At 46.4% G+C, this 19,269-nt stretch overlaps 1 protein-coding gene across 1 annotated transcript; it reads right to left on the bottom strand.

Annotated features, from left to right (window-relative positions):
• Positions 1-14,843: 14,843 nt before the first annotated feature.
• LOC137302113 (ferritin heavy chain B-like) lies at positions 14,844-17,934 on the bottom strand. The gene is made up of 4 exons (XM_067971787.1): positions 17,806-17,934; positions 16,387-16,533; positions 15,849-15,974; positions 14,844-15,495 (listed from the first exon to the last, which is right to left on the bottom strand). Exons 1-4 carry the CDS (start codon positions 17,905-17,907, stop codon positions 15,340-15,342), a joined length of 531 nt encoding a protein of 176 aa, XP_067827888.1. The 5' UTR covers positions 17,908-17,934; the 3' UTR covers positions 14,844-15,339.
• Between the last annotated feature and the right edge of the window lie 1,335 nt (positions 17,935-19,269).

Raw genomic sequence — 19,269 nt, 5'->3', positions numbered from 1 at the left:
GCAACTCGCCAAGGCTTCTTCGACAGCACCTACCAAACCCGCAACGTCTAACAGCTAGAACGACAAGGGCAGCAGGCACATGGGATCAACACCACCTGCACGTTCCCCTCCAAGTGACACACCATCCCGACTTGGAAATATATCACCGTTCCTTCAGCGTTGCTCAGACAAAAACCTGGAACTCCCTACCTAACAGCACATTGGGAGAACCTTCACCACACGGACTGCAACGGTTCAAGAAGGCGGCTCACCACCACCTTCTCAAGGGCAATTAGGGATGGGCAATAAATGGTGGCCTTGCCAGCGACGCCCACATCCCATGAACGATTAAAAAAATACAATAATGGCGCGGGTGGGATACAAAACCATGGGTGCAGAGCACAGTGGATTAGCAGCCCGTTCCCGTAACCACTCGGCCACCTTGTCGCATGAACAGTGCAAAGAAAGCCCTTTTATTTTATTCTTTCAAGGCAAAAGTCTTGGACTGAAAGGTCAGAGTAAGAAAGCCGCTTTTCAATCACCAGTTCCCAGATTCTAAAGGTTGCAAAGCTGATATGGTAGTGTGGCTGAGCGGTCGAAAGCGTTAAATTTAGGTCCCAGTCTCTGTGGGGCCGTGGGTTTAAATCCCACCGCTGCTACAATTTGAGGTGCTGGTTGTTTTGGCCTCATCGCTCAGAATCCTTCTTTTCGAAGCAGCGCCATTGCTGTTGTTCGGGCACAACTGCCACACCTGATGTCCCTCGTCGTGATCGTTTTGTGGTTAATACTCTGCGTTGTGGTCGCAGTCACCTCCGTGCGAATCCGAGTCTCCACAGAGTGACATTTACCGATTTTCTCCATTGCCACATATGCTAAGAGAATGCAGCAAGAAATCAATCTTTCGCACAAGAAATAATATTATTTTGGTGAAACCTTTTAATTCCGTCAAATCCCAGCACTCTCACATGCCTGTACTTGATGTTCCACAGTTCAAACCCGCCTCTTCTCCCAGCTTTTTCTTCCTTCCACAGTCAATGGGCCGCCTTTACTTCCCTCCTTCTATTTCATGGACACTTTCCTGCTCCATTGCCGACTCTAACATTCACTTTCGCGATCGCACGCCTTTCAGTTTGTTCTGCTCCGACCGCTGTTTCTATTGGGCACATGTCCCATTCACACCAATGTTCATTTGTGCCTTGAAACCAGTCGATACATTTCGATCTGCGTGATCGCTCGACAGACAAACACGACGAAAGCAGGGCTGGTCTCTGGAAAGACAGCCGCCCGATTGTTCACGAAATTTACTTGGGGAATCTTGTGATCCAGGGGATGGTAACTGAAGAACTGGTTCTTGTTTTGATGCTTGTTGGCTCTTTTCTCTCAGCAGTTGAGTTGCGTGAGCGACGGGCAGCGCTCCAGAGCTGCGAATGGCGGTTGAAAGGTTCACATTTGGCAAGTTGGGGCGGTGCAGTAAGATCGGAAGTGTTCCGCCTTGATCTTAATAGTTCTGTTGAAACCTGTGATTGAATCGAGTAGAGGATAAATGTAAAGAGCGCCTGTGGGGAAAACGGAGCGATTACAGGAAGGTCTTTCAAATTCTCGTGGCGCAGGACGCTGTGTGCGGAAACGGCAGATTTTAAAGCGCGTGTGTCGGAAAGTAAAGTGCGATCTTGTGTGTGAGAAGAGCACAAGAATGTTGTGCTTGAAGCTGCGCCCTTGAGGCAAGTTGCAGGTTGTCAGGAAAACTGCTATCGTGAAAGCTCAAAAATAAACCCAGAAACTGCTGGCAACACTCAGCAGGTCAGGTAGTATCTGTGGGGAGATACTCGCTTCACCGGGGCGTCATTGTGCACTTTGATTAATACTAAAGACCTGTACAAGATGGACGGGTTGCACCTCAACAAGGCTGGGACCAATGTCCTCGTAGGGATTTTACCCTTGACTTATCAGCGAGCGATACCGGCCTTTACTGGGCCTCAGCTATTTACAATGTATATGAGTGTAAAAAGATCTCTGACGCCAGCTACGTGGGAAAGTAAGCTGTGAGGAGGACACAAAGTGTCTGCAAAGGGATACAGACAGGTTACGTGAGTGGACAAGGTGGCAGGTGGAGTATAATGTGGGGAAATGTGAGGTTATTCACTTTGATAGGAAGAATAGAAAAACAAAATGTTTTAAAATGGTGAGCAACTATTGAATATTCATGTTCAGAGAGACTTGGGTGTCCTGGTGCAAGAAACACAGAAAGTTAACATGTTGGTACAGCAAGCAATTAGGAAGGCAAATGGCATGTTGGCCTTTATTGCAAGGGGGCTGGAACACAAGAGTAAGGAAGTCTTGTTGCAATTGTACGGGGCTTTGGTGAGACCACACCTGGAGTACTGTGTACAGTTTTGGTCTCCTTATCTAAGCAAGGATAAACTTGCCTGAGAGGCGATGTAAGAAAGTTTCACTTGGAGATGAGGGTGATGATGCCTTTCCTCGTGGACTCTGACATGCTGTCTGCCAGAAGCATATCCCCGTACACTTCTAGTCGGTCTGGGTCTATCCAGTCCCACAGAGCCAACGGCAGTTTCATGCCAGAGCGCCAGTACCGAATCTGCCCCGGTGACGAGGAGATGTCGACATATGTCTTCACCGCCTGGAGGTCATTTGGTGGGCGGACCGCCCGCCGTTTATACAAACCGCGGGAATTTCCCTGCCGTTCATTTCAATGGGAATCAGAATGGTCTTGGGCTGTAGCACAAAGTGGGTGATTGCGGATAGGCCGCCCATCACACATCCCACCTGATATTCAGTTCCCTTGACTTCAGTGGGACTTGACTGAATATCAAGAGGAAGCTTCAGCGAGCGATACCGGCCGTCAGGCGGTACCGTCCAGGAAGAATTCCTGCCCCAGGTGGTTTTAATAACGAGCGGTCAATCTGCAAGACCAGTTTTACACCAGATCACCAAGCGGAAAATGTACCCCAGAGAGTCTGTAATTATTCGTTCTGGGAACGGAAGTATATAGAAATTCAAGACAATACATTTTCTGAATTTGTACATTTCCTGTGACCAGAACCACGACCATCTCCTGTGGAACAAACGGATTTGTGTTAACATTGCAGAGAATCCATTGGAAATCCACATTGTGAATTGAAACATTCAGCATTGTACAAATTCCGGATTCGTGTCGGTCATTCAAACATTATCACAGACACTCGCTTTATTTCATCTTATTCATCTCTCTCCCACCGTGAGATAAATATCTAACCCTCTGACACCAAAATCAACGAGCGACATATGTTTTCATCACGTTCATCGCTAAGAACTAATGGATAATCTTTAGTACAGCTGATTCAGACACTCTGAGAGGTCTCTTTGGGCCTCTGTGAATGATCAATGAATGGATTGAAAAGGGCAGGTCAGTTGAAATCTGATTTTTTACCGTATTAACAAACAGCCAAGTGATCAGGAGATTCTAATTGCCAGTTTAGTGCAGACACCATGTGATGAGTTCAGCACTCACTCGAAAGCAAACTGAGAGCTGGTCTGTTTCTGGCTCTGTGATATTGGAAGGAGTGACTGGTTGTGTTTCAGAGGTCTGTGTTGTGCTGATGACTGGAGCAGAAAAAAAATCTTTGGGCTGAAATCTACGCCTGATTCTTTGATGCCTCGTGCGTTTGGACCTTTTGAACATCTGCTTTGCTCAGACAGCCTGTCATTGTCCTTCTTACAGAAACAAATATATGGAAAATATACAATCCTTGAATCTCACAGCACAGGAGGCCATTCGACCCATCTTGCAGTGGCCAGCTCTTTGAAGGATGTAACCGATTACTCCCATTCCCGTGCTCTTTACCCATAAACTTTGTAATTTTTATCTTTTCAAGTATTTATCCAATTCTCCTTTTAAAGTTACGATTGAATCGAGCTCCACCATCCTTTGAGGCAGTGCGTTCCAGATCATAACAATTCGCTGTGTAAAAAATCTCCTTATCTCCCTTCTAGTTCTTTTGCCAATCATCTTAAATCTGCGTCCGTTGGTTGCCGACCCTCCCGCCAGTGGGTGAAGTTTCTCCTTATTTACTCGATCAAAACCCCTCTTAATTTTGAACACGTGGATTACTTCTACCCTTAACCTTCATTGCTCGAAGCAGAACAATCCCAGGTTCTCGAGTCTCTCCACACAACTAAACCCCATCCCTGGTATAATTCTGGTAAATCTCCTCTCCATCCTCTCCAAGACCTTGACCTCCTTAATAAGTTATAGTGCCCAGAATTGGACACAATACTTCAGATGAGGCCTGAACAATGATTTATAAACGTTTAACATAACTTCCTTGCCTTTGTACTCTATTTCTCGATTATTAAGCCAAGGAACCGGATGCTGTTTTAACGGTTTCACCAACTTGTGCTGCCGCCCTCCGCTCTAATCCCATTGCCCGTCTCTCGGTCCTGTCCCCGGGCTCGGGGACTCTCGGCCGGTCCAGGGCCCTTTAAGAGGGACGCGCCACACTGCGCATGTGCGCCGTTTATTTAAATCAAACCGCGCGATTCAAAGGAAAAGTGACGTCAGTTTCCGTCACAATAAAAACCGCTCGTTCTCAACCGAAAAAACGGAAAGTTTGTCTCGCGACACAACAGGAAGCGGCCACTGATCCGGCGGGTGATGTGCGCATGTGCGAACATTCTCCCAGAGTGCAGCGCGGCCTGTCTCACAGATGGGGCCTTTTCTCTGCCGCTCTGCATTGTGGGAGATTCGGCCGCCATGACGGGCCCGGGTCACCGAGTTCATCCAATCACAGGTGAAGCTTCCCGGATTGGTGGAACCGACAGAGTGCAGGTGGTCTGTGGAGCGAGAGAATCTCTGAGAAGAGGGGCAGCCAATTGGGGAAATCACAGGAGGTGGTGACCGGTCATAAACCCAATCGGTGAATGACGGATTGAACCAAGGAAAGGAATGAAGAAACTCGACTGGGACCTGTGGGAACAGGCGGACTAATAAATTTAACCCGTGTCCAGTTCAGGTCACCACATTACAGGAAAGATGGGATTGCACCAGAGAGGGTCCAGAGGAGATTTACAAGGATGGTCCAGGAGTGGAGAATTTTAGCTATGAGGAAGGATTGGATCGGCTGGAGTTGTTTTCATTGAAACAGAGGATGCTGATGGGGGATTTAATTGAGGTGTATAAAATTATTGGGGGCCACGCGGACTGCGTCACTTCAAGGCGGCAACTCACCCCCACCTTCTCAAAGCCAAATGGGATGGGCAATAAATGCTGCCCTTGCCAGTAACACCCACATCCCATGAACAAATAAAAAAAGAATATGAAGCTCCTATATCCCTTAGCAGAGAGGCCAATAACCAGGGGGCATATATTTCAAATAATTGGAAGAATTCGAGGGGATCTGGGGATAATTTTTTTCACCCAGAGGGTGGTGTGGGTTTGAACCTGACTCGCTGAAAGGGTGGTAGAGGCAGAAACCAACATCTCTTTTTATAAGTACTTGGATGCGCACTTGAAGTCCCGTCACCTGCAAGGCTGCGGACCAAGACCAAGAGTGCGATTAGGCTGGATAGCTTTTTCAGCTGGCACAGACAATGGGCCGAATAGCCTCCTTCTGTGCTGTAAATTTCTATGATTCTATAACCCCTAGGTTCAAATGTAACATGGCAAAAGATACATGTCTACGGTTCAAAAAATATCTTTATCGGGAGGGGACAATGTAGAGTTCTGCCCGAAAATGTTGTTCACACAGACTCCATGAATTATTTTAAATGGGAATAATAGTGGAGGCACCTTGGAACAGAGGAACATTAAATTGGATGAGGGGGCGAGAGGAAAGTCACCTGTTTCTGTCCTGTAAGATCCTAAGCTTCATTGAGAATGAATTCATGAAGCATTTCTCCATAGTATTTTGTTGCAACATTTTAAAAATACCCCAAAGTAGTTCTCCTGGCCAGTATATCCAGTTTGTAAAGCCTCCCTGAAATGTTTACATGTAAATCAGACAACAGTCAGAAGAGGGTAGGATGGCCCTACACTACACTACAATGTATTGTCATCTATTGGGTTTAATGTTTCCTAACATTATTCATCAATGGTGTGAGGAAGCTCAGAGTGAAAGTGAGGAGGGGCCGTCTGACTGCAGTTTCCACTGGAAGAAAAATCACCTTGTGTGTAGTGAGCAGAAGTGAATTGCTATTGTTAAAAGTTCCCACTAACTTATTGTGATTCTACTGCAACAGAACGAGCCTGGATCTCCTGCTATGTTTAAACACTAAACTTCAGTGATTATAGCTCAAGTAAAATATTACTATGATTTGATTTAAATGGAGAAGTGGTTTCCACCTGCCAAAGAATGTTGTCTGAAGCGAGGGTGTTTACTGCTAACAGCTCCCATCCTGTTTAATAGACCCCCTGAATGACTGATTTACCAAAAAGAAAAACACAGCTCAGTAAAGATAAACAAATATGCTCTTATTAAATCTGAAGAACATTTTATTAACAAATTTCAGTATTTCAAAGGCAAGGTTGTCCCAGACATGGATTGTACCCAATTCACTGTAAAGTTATAAAGACACAGCCAGTTTAACGACCAGGGGACATAACCTCGAAGTTCGAATTAGGACTTTCAGGAATGAAGTTAAGAGACACTTCCACACACAACGAGTGGGAGAAGTTAGGAAGACTCTTCCACAAATGGCAGTTGATGCTAGCTCAATTGTTAAATCTATTATCTCAGGTTAAAATTTTGTTAATCAAAAATGTAAGGGATATGACTAAGGCAGGTATATGGAGTTATGTCACAAATCAACCATGATCTCATTGAATGGTGGACCAGGCTCGAGGGGCTAAATGGCCAACTCCTGTTCCTATTGCCACCCCTCAAATATAGTGAATGATAAACAATAACGTAATCTGAAAAATAGGACTAACTACTTACAATACAATCCTGAGGGCCTGCCGTGAGGGGAAGCTGAGGATAACGAAACTTCAGTCTGTGCTCACGAGAAGACAGGTGAAATTCAAATCCAACAGAGGTAAATCACAACCGCTGGGCTCCCCGTCCCTCGCACTCTGTGCCTGTACCCAATGAGCACAACATTGCCCCCTGTGAACATTAATCTTTACACTGAGCATTGGAAATTTACTTGGAGCCCCAGCCCAACAAAACAAAGATCTTCACACCAGGGGCAGAGATCTTCAATCTTGGAAGAGAGTTCAAGTCCACCCACTTTCAATCCGATTGGTGTTTGGACAATTAGCTCCAAATGGGAAAGTTTAGGAGTTTGGAGCCCATGTGCGGATTCGAGTGATCAATGGCCACAGAGCACCAAGGGAATGATTGGGCAGTCAACCACCCGGCACCAGTACTTCAGGCCAGTCCCACTGTCCCTTCAGAGCTCATTGACCTGCACAATGAGGGCCTGGCAAGCCTTCACCCATTGCTGCAGCCATCCCTGGACTGGGCCTGGATACACTATTACCAGCCATTCTGCCACTAGTTACATGGACCCATTTCAACCCATTTCACTAACAGGAGGAACTGACGGAGGAGTGCAGTGTGTTACTAACACGGTATTGAGCACTCATTGTGTCGTTGACTGGAGACAATGAGAAATGAGCAACCAGCCATTAGAAGATACAAGTGGTCACTGCTTTATTGGTCATTTGATAACTAGTTAAACTGGGTTTGCTTGTGTTTCCTGTTCAGGAACAAGGCAATCAAAGAAGCAGAGATCAGAGAGACAGCGCTCACAGTCAGGGCCAAGATCAGGACCACCTCAGACGCCACACCTATAAAGCAACAAGAAACCAATGGTTAGTGAAGGAAATACTGAGAGGAAAATGGAAACTAGTAGTCGGCCAACTCACCACCTGGAGACCTCTCCTGCATCCTTTGCTCAACATCATTAAGGGGCTCAGTTGCCAGGTCTGTCACATGAGGATCCAGAATGACCAAGGGTCCAAGTGAGGCCTCACCCTCCCACTTCAACTCAGCATCACTCTCTGCAATATCAAACATTCCAGTTAGAGGGTAAAGGGTGACCTCCAACAATCAAGAGGATCAATGTCCTACCAGGTCCAGATACAAGATCCCTCCTTCCTCTGGAATCAACGAGGAAATCCCTTGTGGCACTGCAGTTGCCCAGATGACAACAGGTACACACGTCATTGGTCGATTCTTCCAATGGGGTCCAGCTCAACCAGAGAATCAGTTTATCAACCAGGTTGTCCATCACCCTTCAATCAACACATCCCTGAACGAGAGAGGGAACTTCCATATTCTGGAAAGTACAAGCCTTGTTCATGGAATCTCTCCGATCCACTGCAGCAACTTTCAGGTGACAGGTGATGAAAATCTGAGGGACACATTCAATACAAGTTGTTATTCAGTGACCTCCTCCCAACATGGGGAACCCAATGTTTGGCTTCCTCTTACCAAGGAACGGTCATCTCCAAAGAAGCGGAACGCATCCAGATCAAACTGGAGTTCGTCCAGCTCACGTTCACCTCTTGGCAACACAAAGGTTGAAAAGGAGTCCTCAGCTTTGCTGTCCAGGAGGCAACTGAAGAAAGATTTAAAAAGGGACAAAGTGAATTTAGTGAACCGATTGAGACAGAACCAGCTGGAGAAAGCAGAGAGCTCCTTACCCATGGTAGTCAATGATGTTGTATCTTGGGGTGGAATCCTTGTCTGGGCTCAATGTCGCTGCACAGCTGTCAATGCAGAGCTTCAAGGGCATGTGGTTGGTCATTGAAACAGAGGCCTCAATGTGAATGAGGTCACCCAGGTAGTAGACAGTCGAGGTGCGCTCTGTAAGCCAGTCATCTGAAGTACAAGAGGACAAGGGTTGGAGACAGTGGGTGTAACTCCCAGTGGGAGACGACAGAAAAGCACTCGCCATCCACCCATCACATACCGTTCATAAGACGCAGTGAGAATGACAGAAGCCCTTCTCCAGACTTGGTAGAGCGGAATGGGATCCAGGTGGGCTTGATAGGGTCACTGCTCACATTGCCCTTCCTGAAAGGACACTACAGTAATTTCAGGACAACTTCAGAGAACTGCACCTGCTGTAGACCTTATTTGCAATAGAGTAAAGATTCTTACCTAAAATAGTGGCACTCAATGGGAATGACTGCTCCATTAGTTCTCACAATAACAGATCCACGAGCATTTGGGGTGTGGTTCAGGTGGGTGGTGTCGACCAGGAAATCGCCAGCCATCTGAAAGACATCAGGTTAAGGAATGAAGAGCTGGTCTCATTGAACAAAAGCTATTTCTGGTCATTTTCCTACCCTGTTAAGCAGCAGTTTGAGGGGTTTCAGCTGCTCCTCAATGACACATGATTGAAGTAGCTCCACCATTGGTTGAAGTTGCCTGGAGCAGCCTCTGTTCCTCTGCTCAGTCCACCTTCTATGACAGGGGACTTCAGGCCTGCAGTCAGAAACCCCTGAAATGATTGGCACTGCCAGATTTGATGAGCATTCTTTCCCATATAGATTAGAGCTTTCACCTTAAGGGGCTCAAGTTACCCCTGATATGGAGCACAAAACACAACATCACTTTTAAATCTCATCTGTGTCCGTGGAATCAATGGTATTGGCAGGTGTAACAACCAAAAGTGGAGTTCCCCTTTAATACACTGTATCCCAATTATTATTCCACTTGTTTCATCTTTCAAGGGAAGTCTCAACAGGAACTTCCACACTGAACATTCATTGACCACAAGTTGAGGCAACAGGCCTGAATATCCACAGGAAGGAACGGAAAAGATAAATCAATTGAGGCACAAAAGAACAGAGTGGTTTGGAGAAATGCAGGTGAAGGTTCAAGGTCAATAGAATTGAATCTCAGAGTTCGAGAGCAGCAATGACCCATTTAAGAAAGATGCAGTCCCTCAGTGACAAGTTGAAGTTCTTTTTAAATATAAAGCGAAGATTGACATGTCAACATAAAGAAGTAGTTTCACACAGGGTGATACTTCACAGTGGGCAAAAATTTATACACAGATTTCATTCAGGGATCTCCTCAGTGGCTGGAGTTTCCCCCGATGTTAATGAGTTCAGAGTGGGCAGTAATCCACACAGTGAAATTGGAGCAAGAGTTGAGGAATCACATTACCTGCAATCTGCTGCCACATTCATGGAGCCCATAGTCAAAGAGGACAGTGTGGTTCTGAGAGGAGATCCCAGTTGGCCGATAACCTGCTGTCCCCAGGGTCAGGTCAGCAGCTTTAATCAGGTGCCTGGTTCTAAATAAATCCATGTCTCCCCTCACCAGCAGGTTCTGCTCTCCACACTGCACCATCACAGTCTGCAGTGGAGACAGACTTCTCCCCTCAGACACACTGAAATGGGAACCAAAGGGAGGGACAGGGGGAGGGACTCTCTGGGGCACAGGGGTGGGTTTTACTCTTCTCCATGGAAATCTCTGGCCTACAAACTGTTGCCAAATATCAGAGCAACAAACCACTCCAACTAACACCAGCACCGGGAACAAACCTCTCACTACAAAATCCCCCATGATACCAAATAACTCAACTATCACTTTACCCACCAACCAGCACACTTTTTTTTTTCTTTTTTTTGTGTTTTTTAGGCCCCCCTTTTATAAGAAGTGGGGGGGGGTGTAGGGTGTGCTTAAGTACTAAAAACCAAATAAAACGAAATCAGGCATCAAATTAAAATTTTATTTTCCTCGTCCAGGATGCACTCCAGCCCCTGCGGTGCCCACCGGTCGCGGAAAGCCTCAAGCGTACCGGCAGACACCGCGTGCTCCATCTCCAGGGCCACCCGGGCGCGGAGCAACCCGCGAAAGAGAGGCAGACAGGCCGAGCACCCGCCCCCACGGACCGCGAGCATCCTGGACCTGTGGATATCCAGGATGCACTCCAGTTTCGTCTAGTTTTCTGGTGGGTCAGTGGCAGGTGGACTCCCTGCCGGAGGAGCTCAGGCCTTTCGCCTGGAGTACCACGCACCTCCGGTACCTGGGAGTCTACCTCGGCCCTGCCGAGGAAGCCTGGCCGGCGAACTGGGAAGAGCTGGAGGTCAAGGTCGCCGCTCGCCTGGCGCGCGGGACAGGACTGCTCCGAGTGTTATCCTACAGGGGTCGTGTGCTGGTCATAAACCAGCACACGACCCCTGTGTGCTGGTGGCCGCCATGTTGTGGTACCGGTTGATCACTTTGACCCCACCCCCCGAGTTTGTCGCCAAGATTCAGAGGAAGTTCGTCGACTTCTTCTGGGCCAGAGGGATACACTGGGTCGCTGCCGCGGTCCTGAGTCTCCCGCTTAGGGAGGGCGGTCAGGGGCTGCTGTGCGTCCGCACCCAGGTGGCAACTTTCCGCCTTCGGACGCTGCGGCGATACCTGTACGTTGAGCGTCCTCTTAGATGGCGTGCGCTGGCGACGTATTTTTTCCGCCAGCTGCACGGCCTGAACTACGACACGCAGCTCCTGTTCGTCTCGCTGGTGGGCGGCCGCATGTCTTTGCAGGAGCTTCCTGTCTTTTACCAGGATCTGCTCAGGGTCTGGAACATGGTCGCCTCCGGTCGGAGCTCTCGCCCGTCAGGGGTAGCGGCCGTCCTGCAGGAGCCGCTGCTCGGGAATCCGTTCCTCCGCGATATCGGCTTCGGCCACTCGCGGCTGTCGGTGCGGAGGGCCGTGGCCGGGTGACCAGAGTCAGGGACGTCCTGGATGGCGGTGGGTCGGGTTGGTTGGAGCCGTGGGCGCTCGCCGCACGGATGTCCTCGTGGCGTGCCGAGGACGCGGCCATCGCCATCCAGGCGTTGAAATCGGCGCTCGGCCCTGACTCCACTCGGGGTGTGGAGGCGGCTCAGGCGTGCGGAGCCATCCCGTCCGACCTGACCCCCGTTCGGACGGAGTTCCTCCTCGGCGCCAAACCCCGGAACCTCCCTCGGGGGGCCGCGCCTCACAACTTGAGCCGTCTCTCGGAAATTCCCTCCGTGCCGTTTCACACCGCGCGGAGGGATTTCCTGTACGGGCTGCTCCTGCACACCATCCACTTCCTCGCCCTCGTCTCTCGGCCGGACACGCCCTGGCGTACCATCCTGCCGTCCGGCGGAGACGGGGATTCCCAGTGGGGGACTCTCTACTCAGGGATCCTCCCGTGTTCCATCGGGGATCTGGGGTGGAGAGTGTTGCACGGAGCAGTCGCCTGCAACCAGCGGTTACGCCATTTCACGTACACCCAGGCCGCTTGTGATTTCTGCGGCCTGGAGGAGTCCGTGTTGCATTTGTTCACGGGGTGTGCGAGACTGCAGCCCCTGTTTGATTATTTGAAGGGGCTGCTCCTCATGTTCTGGCTGCATTTCAGTCCCACGCTCCTGATCTTTGGCCGCCCGGTGAGGAGGGGAGCGGGCAGGTCGGTGGACGTTCTCGTGGGCCTGCTCCTGGGCCTGTCCAAGGTGGCCATCCACAGGTCTAGGATGATCGTGGTCCGTGGGGGCGGTCGTTCGGCCTGTCTGCCTCTCTTCCGCGGAATGCTCCGCGCCCGGGTGGCCCTGGAGATGGAGCACGCGGTGTCTGCCGGTACGCTCGAGGCTTTCCACGACCGGTGGGCACCGCAGGGGCTGGAGTGTATCCTGGACGAGGAGAATAAAATTTTAATTTGAACACTGGTTTTGGTTTGTTTGGTTTTAGTATTTAAGCACACCCCACACCCCCTTCTTATAAAAGGGGGGCCTTACAAAATAAAAAAAAAGGAAAAAAAAAATCTGAAAGTGAAAAAAAAAGAAAAAAAAAATCTGAAAGTTTCTCTTTGTTTCAATCTCTTGGAATCATAACTTTGAATTATTTGATAATAATTTGATATTTTCACTGAAGTGGCTTTTCATAATCTGGTCAAGTTTATTACTTGTTAGTGATTGTGATGTTGAGACAATATTCAAAGCAATCAAGTTGTCTTGAGTGAATTTGCAAACCATCCATTGGTCAGAGAAATGGAAATTCCATCCCATGGATGGTGTGAATCGTCCCCAGTTCTAATATAGAGAATGGGTGTGTCTGAGGATTGGCAGCATGGGGGCATCAACTGGGCAAAGCATTGTGGGATGCATCATTTTTAGTTTTGATTCTCATGAAATGTTGTTTGGTAAAATTCAGGATATTCAGCGAGAATGAGAGGCAGTGAAGATTACTGAATGCAATGTCACCCACACAAACATCTCCATTTGTGTCAGCTGTGGCTCAGTGGCAGCACTCTCACCTCAGAGTCAGAAGGTTGAGGGTTCAAGTCACCATCTAGAGACTTGAGCACATAATCTCGGCTGACTAAGGGAGTGCTGTACTGTCGGAGGTGCCGTCTTTTGGATGTGATATTAAATCGAGGCCTCATCTGCTCTCTCAGGTGGACGTAAAATATCCCACAGCACTATTTCGAGGAAGAACAGCGGAGTTCTCCCCAATACCTGGACCAATATTTATCCCTCAACTAACATCACTAAAACAGATTATCAGGTCAATATTTCATTGCTGTTTTTGGGTCCTTGCTGGAGGCAAATTGACTGCCGCATTTCTTACCTTACAACAGTGACTACACCTCAAAGGTGCGAACTATGCAGCAGTCAAAGCTACCAGATAATCCACACTGACTCGTAAAATTATGGCTCAACAACGTATGAAATGTGGTGACATTGATATCCCAAAAGTGCCTTTAGAGATCATAATATCCAACTATTACAGCACAGAAAGAAGCCATTCAGCCCATTGTGCCGATGCTGCCTCTTTGAAAGAGCTATCCAATTAGTCCTACTCCCCTGCTCTTTCCCCCTTCAAGTATTTATCCAATTTCCTTTTGAAAGTTATTAAATCTGCTTCCACCACCCGATGAGGCAATGCATTCCAGATCAGAACACTGAAAAAAGTTTCGTGTCACTTCTGGTTCTTTGACCAATCACCTTAAATCTGTGTTTGCTGGTTACTAACCGGTCTGCTACTGGAATCAGTTTCCCCTTATTTACTCCATCAATATAAAGATATTAACATGGACTGACTGAAGACGGCAATTCTATCACACCCAGTGCAAGTCACAAGTTCCTAAACTTCACTTGGAAACACTGGATAATTACAGCTACAGCATCAACATTTGAATCTATTCATCGGGGTGAAGGAGATGAATGGAGAACCCATAGGATTTGGAAAGGTTGATTACAATTTGGTATGGAACGCACAATAGGACTATAGGCAAATCGACACATTTATGGAGGAGCTGATTGTATTGGGTTTATGAATTGATGGCATTGGGATGTGGAGTTTCAGGCAAAATATCTATTTAACTTGGTTTAAATGAAATGGTGATCCAGTAGAATTTAGAATTGTAATCTAGTATTAACTGCACAATGGGATAAATACAAATTGATAGATTTATGGATGAGCTGCTTATATTGGGTTTATGAATTGATCGAACAGTAGTGGTATGGAAGAGTTTAGGAGCCTTATCTATTCAACTTAATGGTTCAAGTTAGTTGTTTAGTGCATTTACTACGTCTCCCAGAAGGAAGATTTTGTTTGCTGGAGTTTAGTTCGAGGTATTTTTTCTGTACCATACCCAATTTATTATTCATGGGGGAGATTAACAGGGGGTTGGGGGGGGGGGCAGAAGATGAAAATGAAGGGAAATAGACAAACAGGGAACCTGCACTCCCCCATATGAGACCTATTTGACTCCAAACAAACAGTTTATTAGGAGTAATAGTGAGTGATTTCATAAGCTACCCCAACTACCGACTGAGGTCTGTAGCATCTTTGAAAAAAAAAAGCATCTGGATTGTTCTTCCCCGGGCAGATACTATTCTTAAAAAAATTGCCTATTGGACTGAAATTACTAGTTCACTTTCCTTGTGTTTTATTGGAACAAAATGTTACAGCAGCTGATTTTGCATCATTAATGAGTTAAACAGTTGATAATATGCAGTACTAATAGGAACAGTAACTCATTACTGTATTGTTCTTTGCATTGAAATCAGCAGTAATCATTTTACTGCATAAATACAATTTACACTCAAGGCAGACACATTGGCCCTCAACACCCAAGTCACTACATTGATATGACCCCAGAAGAAAAAATGTCATAGGGCAGAATCTCACCCTAAAGCCAATACATAGCCCAATGTAATTTGTTACAACAGCTGAATTATGTTAATCTGAAAAATAAGCAATCACTCAATTTACAAGGAGCCAAAACCCAGTCTTCTGTAACAGTTTATTTCCAGTTACTATTACATTTCACATCAAGAGCCCAGGTCTCACAGCTTTTAGTACAAAGTCACCATTGCTACAGGATAGGGGTTCTTCAGACTATAAACAGGAGTACTGAACAATAAGCTTTATCCCTGCAGTCAGTTCAATCACTCTCCCCCAGGGTGAGCTTGTCAAACAGGTACACTCCCATGCCATTCTCAGGGGCTCCCAGTCTCTTCAGGTTGGTGATGTGATCTCCAAGCTTCTTGATCATCTTCACTTGTTCATCCAAGTAGTGGGTCTCCAGGAAGTCACACAACTGGAAGAAAAGATGGAAAATAGTTATGTCCAGCAAGAGATGGAGGAAGATCTGAGCTTCTCCAAGGGTTTGGATTTTAATCTTCTTGGTCTGGAGGATAGTCAAGTGGTGCACTTTAGATTGATGCATTTTATACAGTAACTTTGCTCTATTAAGTGCTTAGATCCTGGGATCAGATACATTTACTTCTAATGCAGACAGTAGGGCAATCTCCCTTTCCTGTCTCCCCTCCCCAATAAAATTTGAGCATGACACCAACAAAGCTATTGGGTATGAAGATCTTTTGAATAGGCTCAAGGACAGTAAATTTCCACCACCTCGAACTTACCCAAAGGCCCACATTAAAAACTTACATGAGGGTCTGTCCTCTCAGTGGAGAGTTTGTGCAGATCCAGCAGACTCTGGTTCACATTCTTCTCCATCTGCAGAGCTCTCTGCATCGCCTCCAGACCATTGCTCCACTCATCCTGCTCTGGCTTCTGAAAAGGGAATCAGGTCTCAGCCAGTTCACTTAATGGATTAAACAAAATACACAAGAAAGTACTGAAGAAAAATAGGGGTGAAAAGCAATCAGATGTCCATGTTGCCATGAACCAATTGTCCCAAGAATATAGAATTACACCACCACAACCACGAGTCAAATAGTATAAATGTCTTTAAGGAGAAGTACTGAGGGAGACAGTAATAGATGGATGTGATGATCGGGCAAGATGAAGGTGGGAGGCAGCTCATGTGGAGCATAAACACCAGCATAGACCAGTTGGGCTAAATGTCCTGATTCTGTGCTGGACATTCGATGTAATTATGTGCATTAGAACAAATTGCTTTAGAAATATTTAAAATTGTCCATTTAAGGGGAGCCATTCAGAAGGCCACTCCATTAAATCTAACCTTGATATCCTCCAAGATGACTCGGCCCCCACGCTGATTCTGGAATTTCAGCAGTTTCTCAGCGTGCTCCCATTCCTCATGCGACTGCTCCTTGAAGAACTCAGCAAAGTGACGCAGGGCAACATCATCCCGGTCAAAGTAATAGGACTGGTGAGATCAAAAGTAGTTGGGTATCAGAATTATCATCATGGGTATTGTACATAAAGCCAACCTCAATATTTTGCTTTCTGTCAAGGGTTCAAGTCTCACTGAGCTTGTAGGCAGATGGTTCTGAAAACTAGCACAGGCTGACTTGCTTCACTAACCTGGTAGTGAGATAATCTCACTCCTAGCAATAGGGAAGCTGGCCAATGGAAAATTACCAATTCAGCTTTGAACATGCTCAACACAATATTTCACTTTAATCTTCACACCCAAGACTGAATTATATGTCTAGAAATTAGTGAAGGAACATAAAAGCTTACATCCTTTTCATGACTGAAATTTGAAACAAACCCTTTTCTACAACTACCACAAACAGCATTAACTTAGCACCTTCAACACTAAACATCAAGGCATTTCAGAGGAGAAACAGATACCAAGCAGTAAGAGTTGCATGACTAGAAACTGTTAGCATTTGAATGCTTTGAGAGACAGACAGAGGTAGGAAGGCAAAGGGATTAACAGTTACACTGAGTAGGACCAAAATGGCTGAAGGCCCTACCACCAATAGAGCAAAGGCAGAGAGAAGACAGACAGGGACAAGCTGGTACTTAAAAAGTGAAGGTTCAGAGCATGGAAACAGAAGTGGGACATACAGCCATTTGAGCCAACTCAATGATTTAATTAGAACATGGATCTGTACATCAACTCATCCTTCAATACCCTGACCCAACAAAAGATTTCAGTCTTGAAAGCACCAATTAATCCCCAACATCCACAGACTTTCAAGGGAGAGAGTTCTAGATTTCCAGTACCTTTGAGGGGAAAAGTGCTTCCTCACTTATCTCCTAAATGGACTCGCTCTAATTAAAGATTATGACCAACCACCCCCCCCCCCCACCATTGCAAGGAGAATGTGGGGAAAGACTGTGGAGAGATGTAGAATAGAGGGTAAGAAATATGAATCCCAGGCATTGAATGCAGAGTGTATTGCAAAACACAACTTCAATAGAAAGCTCAGACACCAGGAAAGTGAACAATTGAGATTTAAGATATAGAATGTGGTGCAACTGCTGCAAGGAAGAGGGAGACATTTTGATAATGACTGTACAATAAATCACATTATATTACAGCTTTAAAAAGACACTCACCATCCATCAATTGGGGGGGGAGGGGGTGCAGATTAGAGAAAAGGCAATAGATGAGTTGGAGAAAACAGAATTTTGTAATGTCACATTAGAATCTCCAGTGTGAAGGGGTCAAAGAAACAAAACTCACCATAGAAAGATAAACATAGGAGGAATAGAGCTCCATATTGATCTGCTTGTTGACACCATCCTCACACTCCTTGTGATAGTTCTGACACACTTTGGAAGCCATCTTTAAATTAACTTTAACAAAACTAAACAACTCTATTGAAGCACGAAACTGAAAAACAGCCACCCAAAGCTCCATATTTATACTGCTGGTTAATCCTGGGCGTGGCAGCCTAGATGATGAGTGACAGTTGGCAATACCCAATCAGAAATTACATCCTTTCTCAGAACACCAATCAAGAAAAGGGAGGAGGGGAGATGACACCCAGAGCCAGTCAGAACTTTGAAGGAGGAGCATCATTGGCTGACAATTCAATAAAGATCCAATTGCTTTGACTTTCCTCAAACTGTAAAATCTGTTTCCGTGACCGGTGGGCACCGCAGGGACTGGAGTGCATCCTGGATCGATGTAATAAAATTATAATTTGACACTTATTTTGGGTTTATTGATTTACTGCACATAAACACAACCAACCCCCCCTCCCCTTCTAATAAAAGGGGGGCCTAAAACACAAAAAAAGGAAAAGCAAAAAAACCATGGCTGCTCTTCCATCCCACACTCCAAAGAAAAAAAAATCTGATCGTGACCATATTCTTGACCATAATCGACCTTTCTTTGATGGACCAACAAGGGAGACTCTGGGTTGCCCCAGGGTCACCAAACATAAACCATCACAAGTGACCCTCTCAGGGCACCACTAATATTGGATGGTCCAATCAAACTGAAAAGATACCAAAATAAGCATCAAGTGCCACCAAAAACAACAGGATACTTTCCCAATTAAATCAGGATTCTATTATTGATGTCTGAAAGACAGTCTATACCCTGCGGTGCCCAGCGGTCGCGGAAGGCATCAAGCGTAACGGTGGACACCACATGCTCCCTCTCCGGGGCCACCCGGGCACTTGACCATAATGGACCAAATTGTCAATTGGTGGATCTGCCCCCATCCCATCGGTTATGGTCACTGATCGTGACGGTTCAAAGATCCAGAACCACAGGTTGAATTGTTGTTTGCGGGTCAGTGTCTTTGAATAATTCTGGATGGATCCGTGAGTTGGTTATTTGGCAAGTAGCTGCGGTTTGAGGCAACATCCAAACAGATCAGAGCCTGTGAACAGCAACCAACAGCGAGTCAGGCGAATGGAAAGTGGGTGTGATGAACGTGTTAAACACAAGTCCTTCAATACTCCATCAATTCTAGGGTCAGTGAGCATCTGTACACACATCGGCTGGAAAGTGAAGGGGGCCACGGCATGTTGAGTTCTTGTTTTGTCATCATGACATTTTACAAACAATAAAATGCAGAGCACTCCACGGGGAAGAGACTGTGGACCATTGACTGAAGGGATTTGGGGGGGGGGGGGTTTGGTGTTGGGAGGGATTGCGGTGAGAGGCAAACACTGTGTGTAGTGTTGGTTGTAT

This window comes from Heptranchias perlo, chromosome 35, assembly GCF_035084215.1.
Source record: "Heptranchias perlo isolate sHepPer1 chromosome 35, sHepPer1.hap1, whole genome shotgun sequence".
In the NCBI taxonomy this organism is placed as follows: Eukaryota; Metazoa; Chordata; class Chondrichthyes; order Hexanchiformes; family Hexanchidae; genus Heptranchias; species Heptranchias perlo.
This window is presented reverse-complemented; position numbering and strand designations above follow the sequence as displayed.

What these genes read in the sequence shown, in the direction of transcription:
- LOC137302113 (XM_067971787.1), bottom strand. Translation starts at nt 17,907, where the DNA reads ATGGCTTCCAAAGTGTGTCAGAACTATCACAAGGAGTGTGAGGATGGT. An exon ending in TCATCTTGGAGGATATCAAG is followed by an intron (nt 15,975 to 16,386) that starts GTTAGATTTAAT and finishes TTCCCTTTTCAG; the next exon opens with AAGCCAGAGCAGGATGAGTG. An exon ending in CTGAGAGGACAGACCCTCAT is followed by an intron (nt 15,496 to 15,848) that starts GTAAGTTTTTAA and finishes CTTTTCTTCCAG; the next exon opens with TTGTGTGACTTCCTGGAGAC.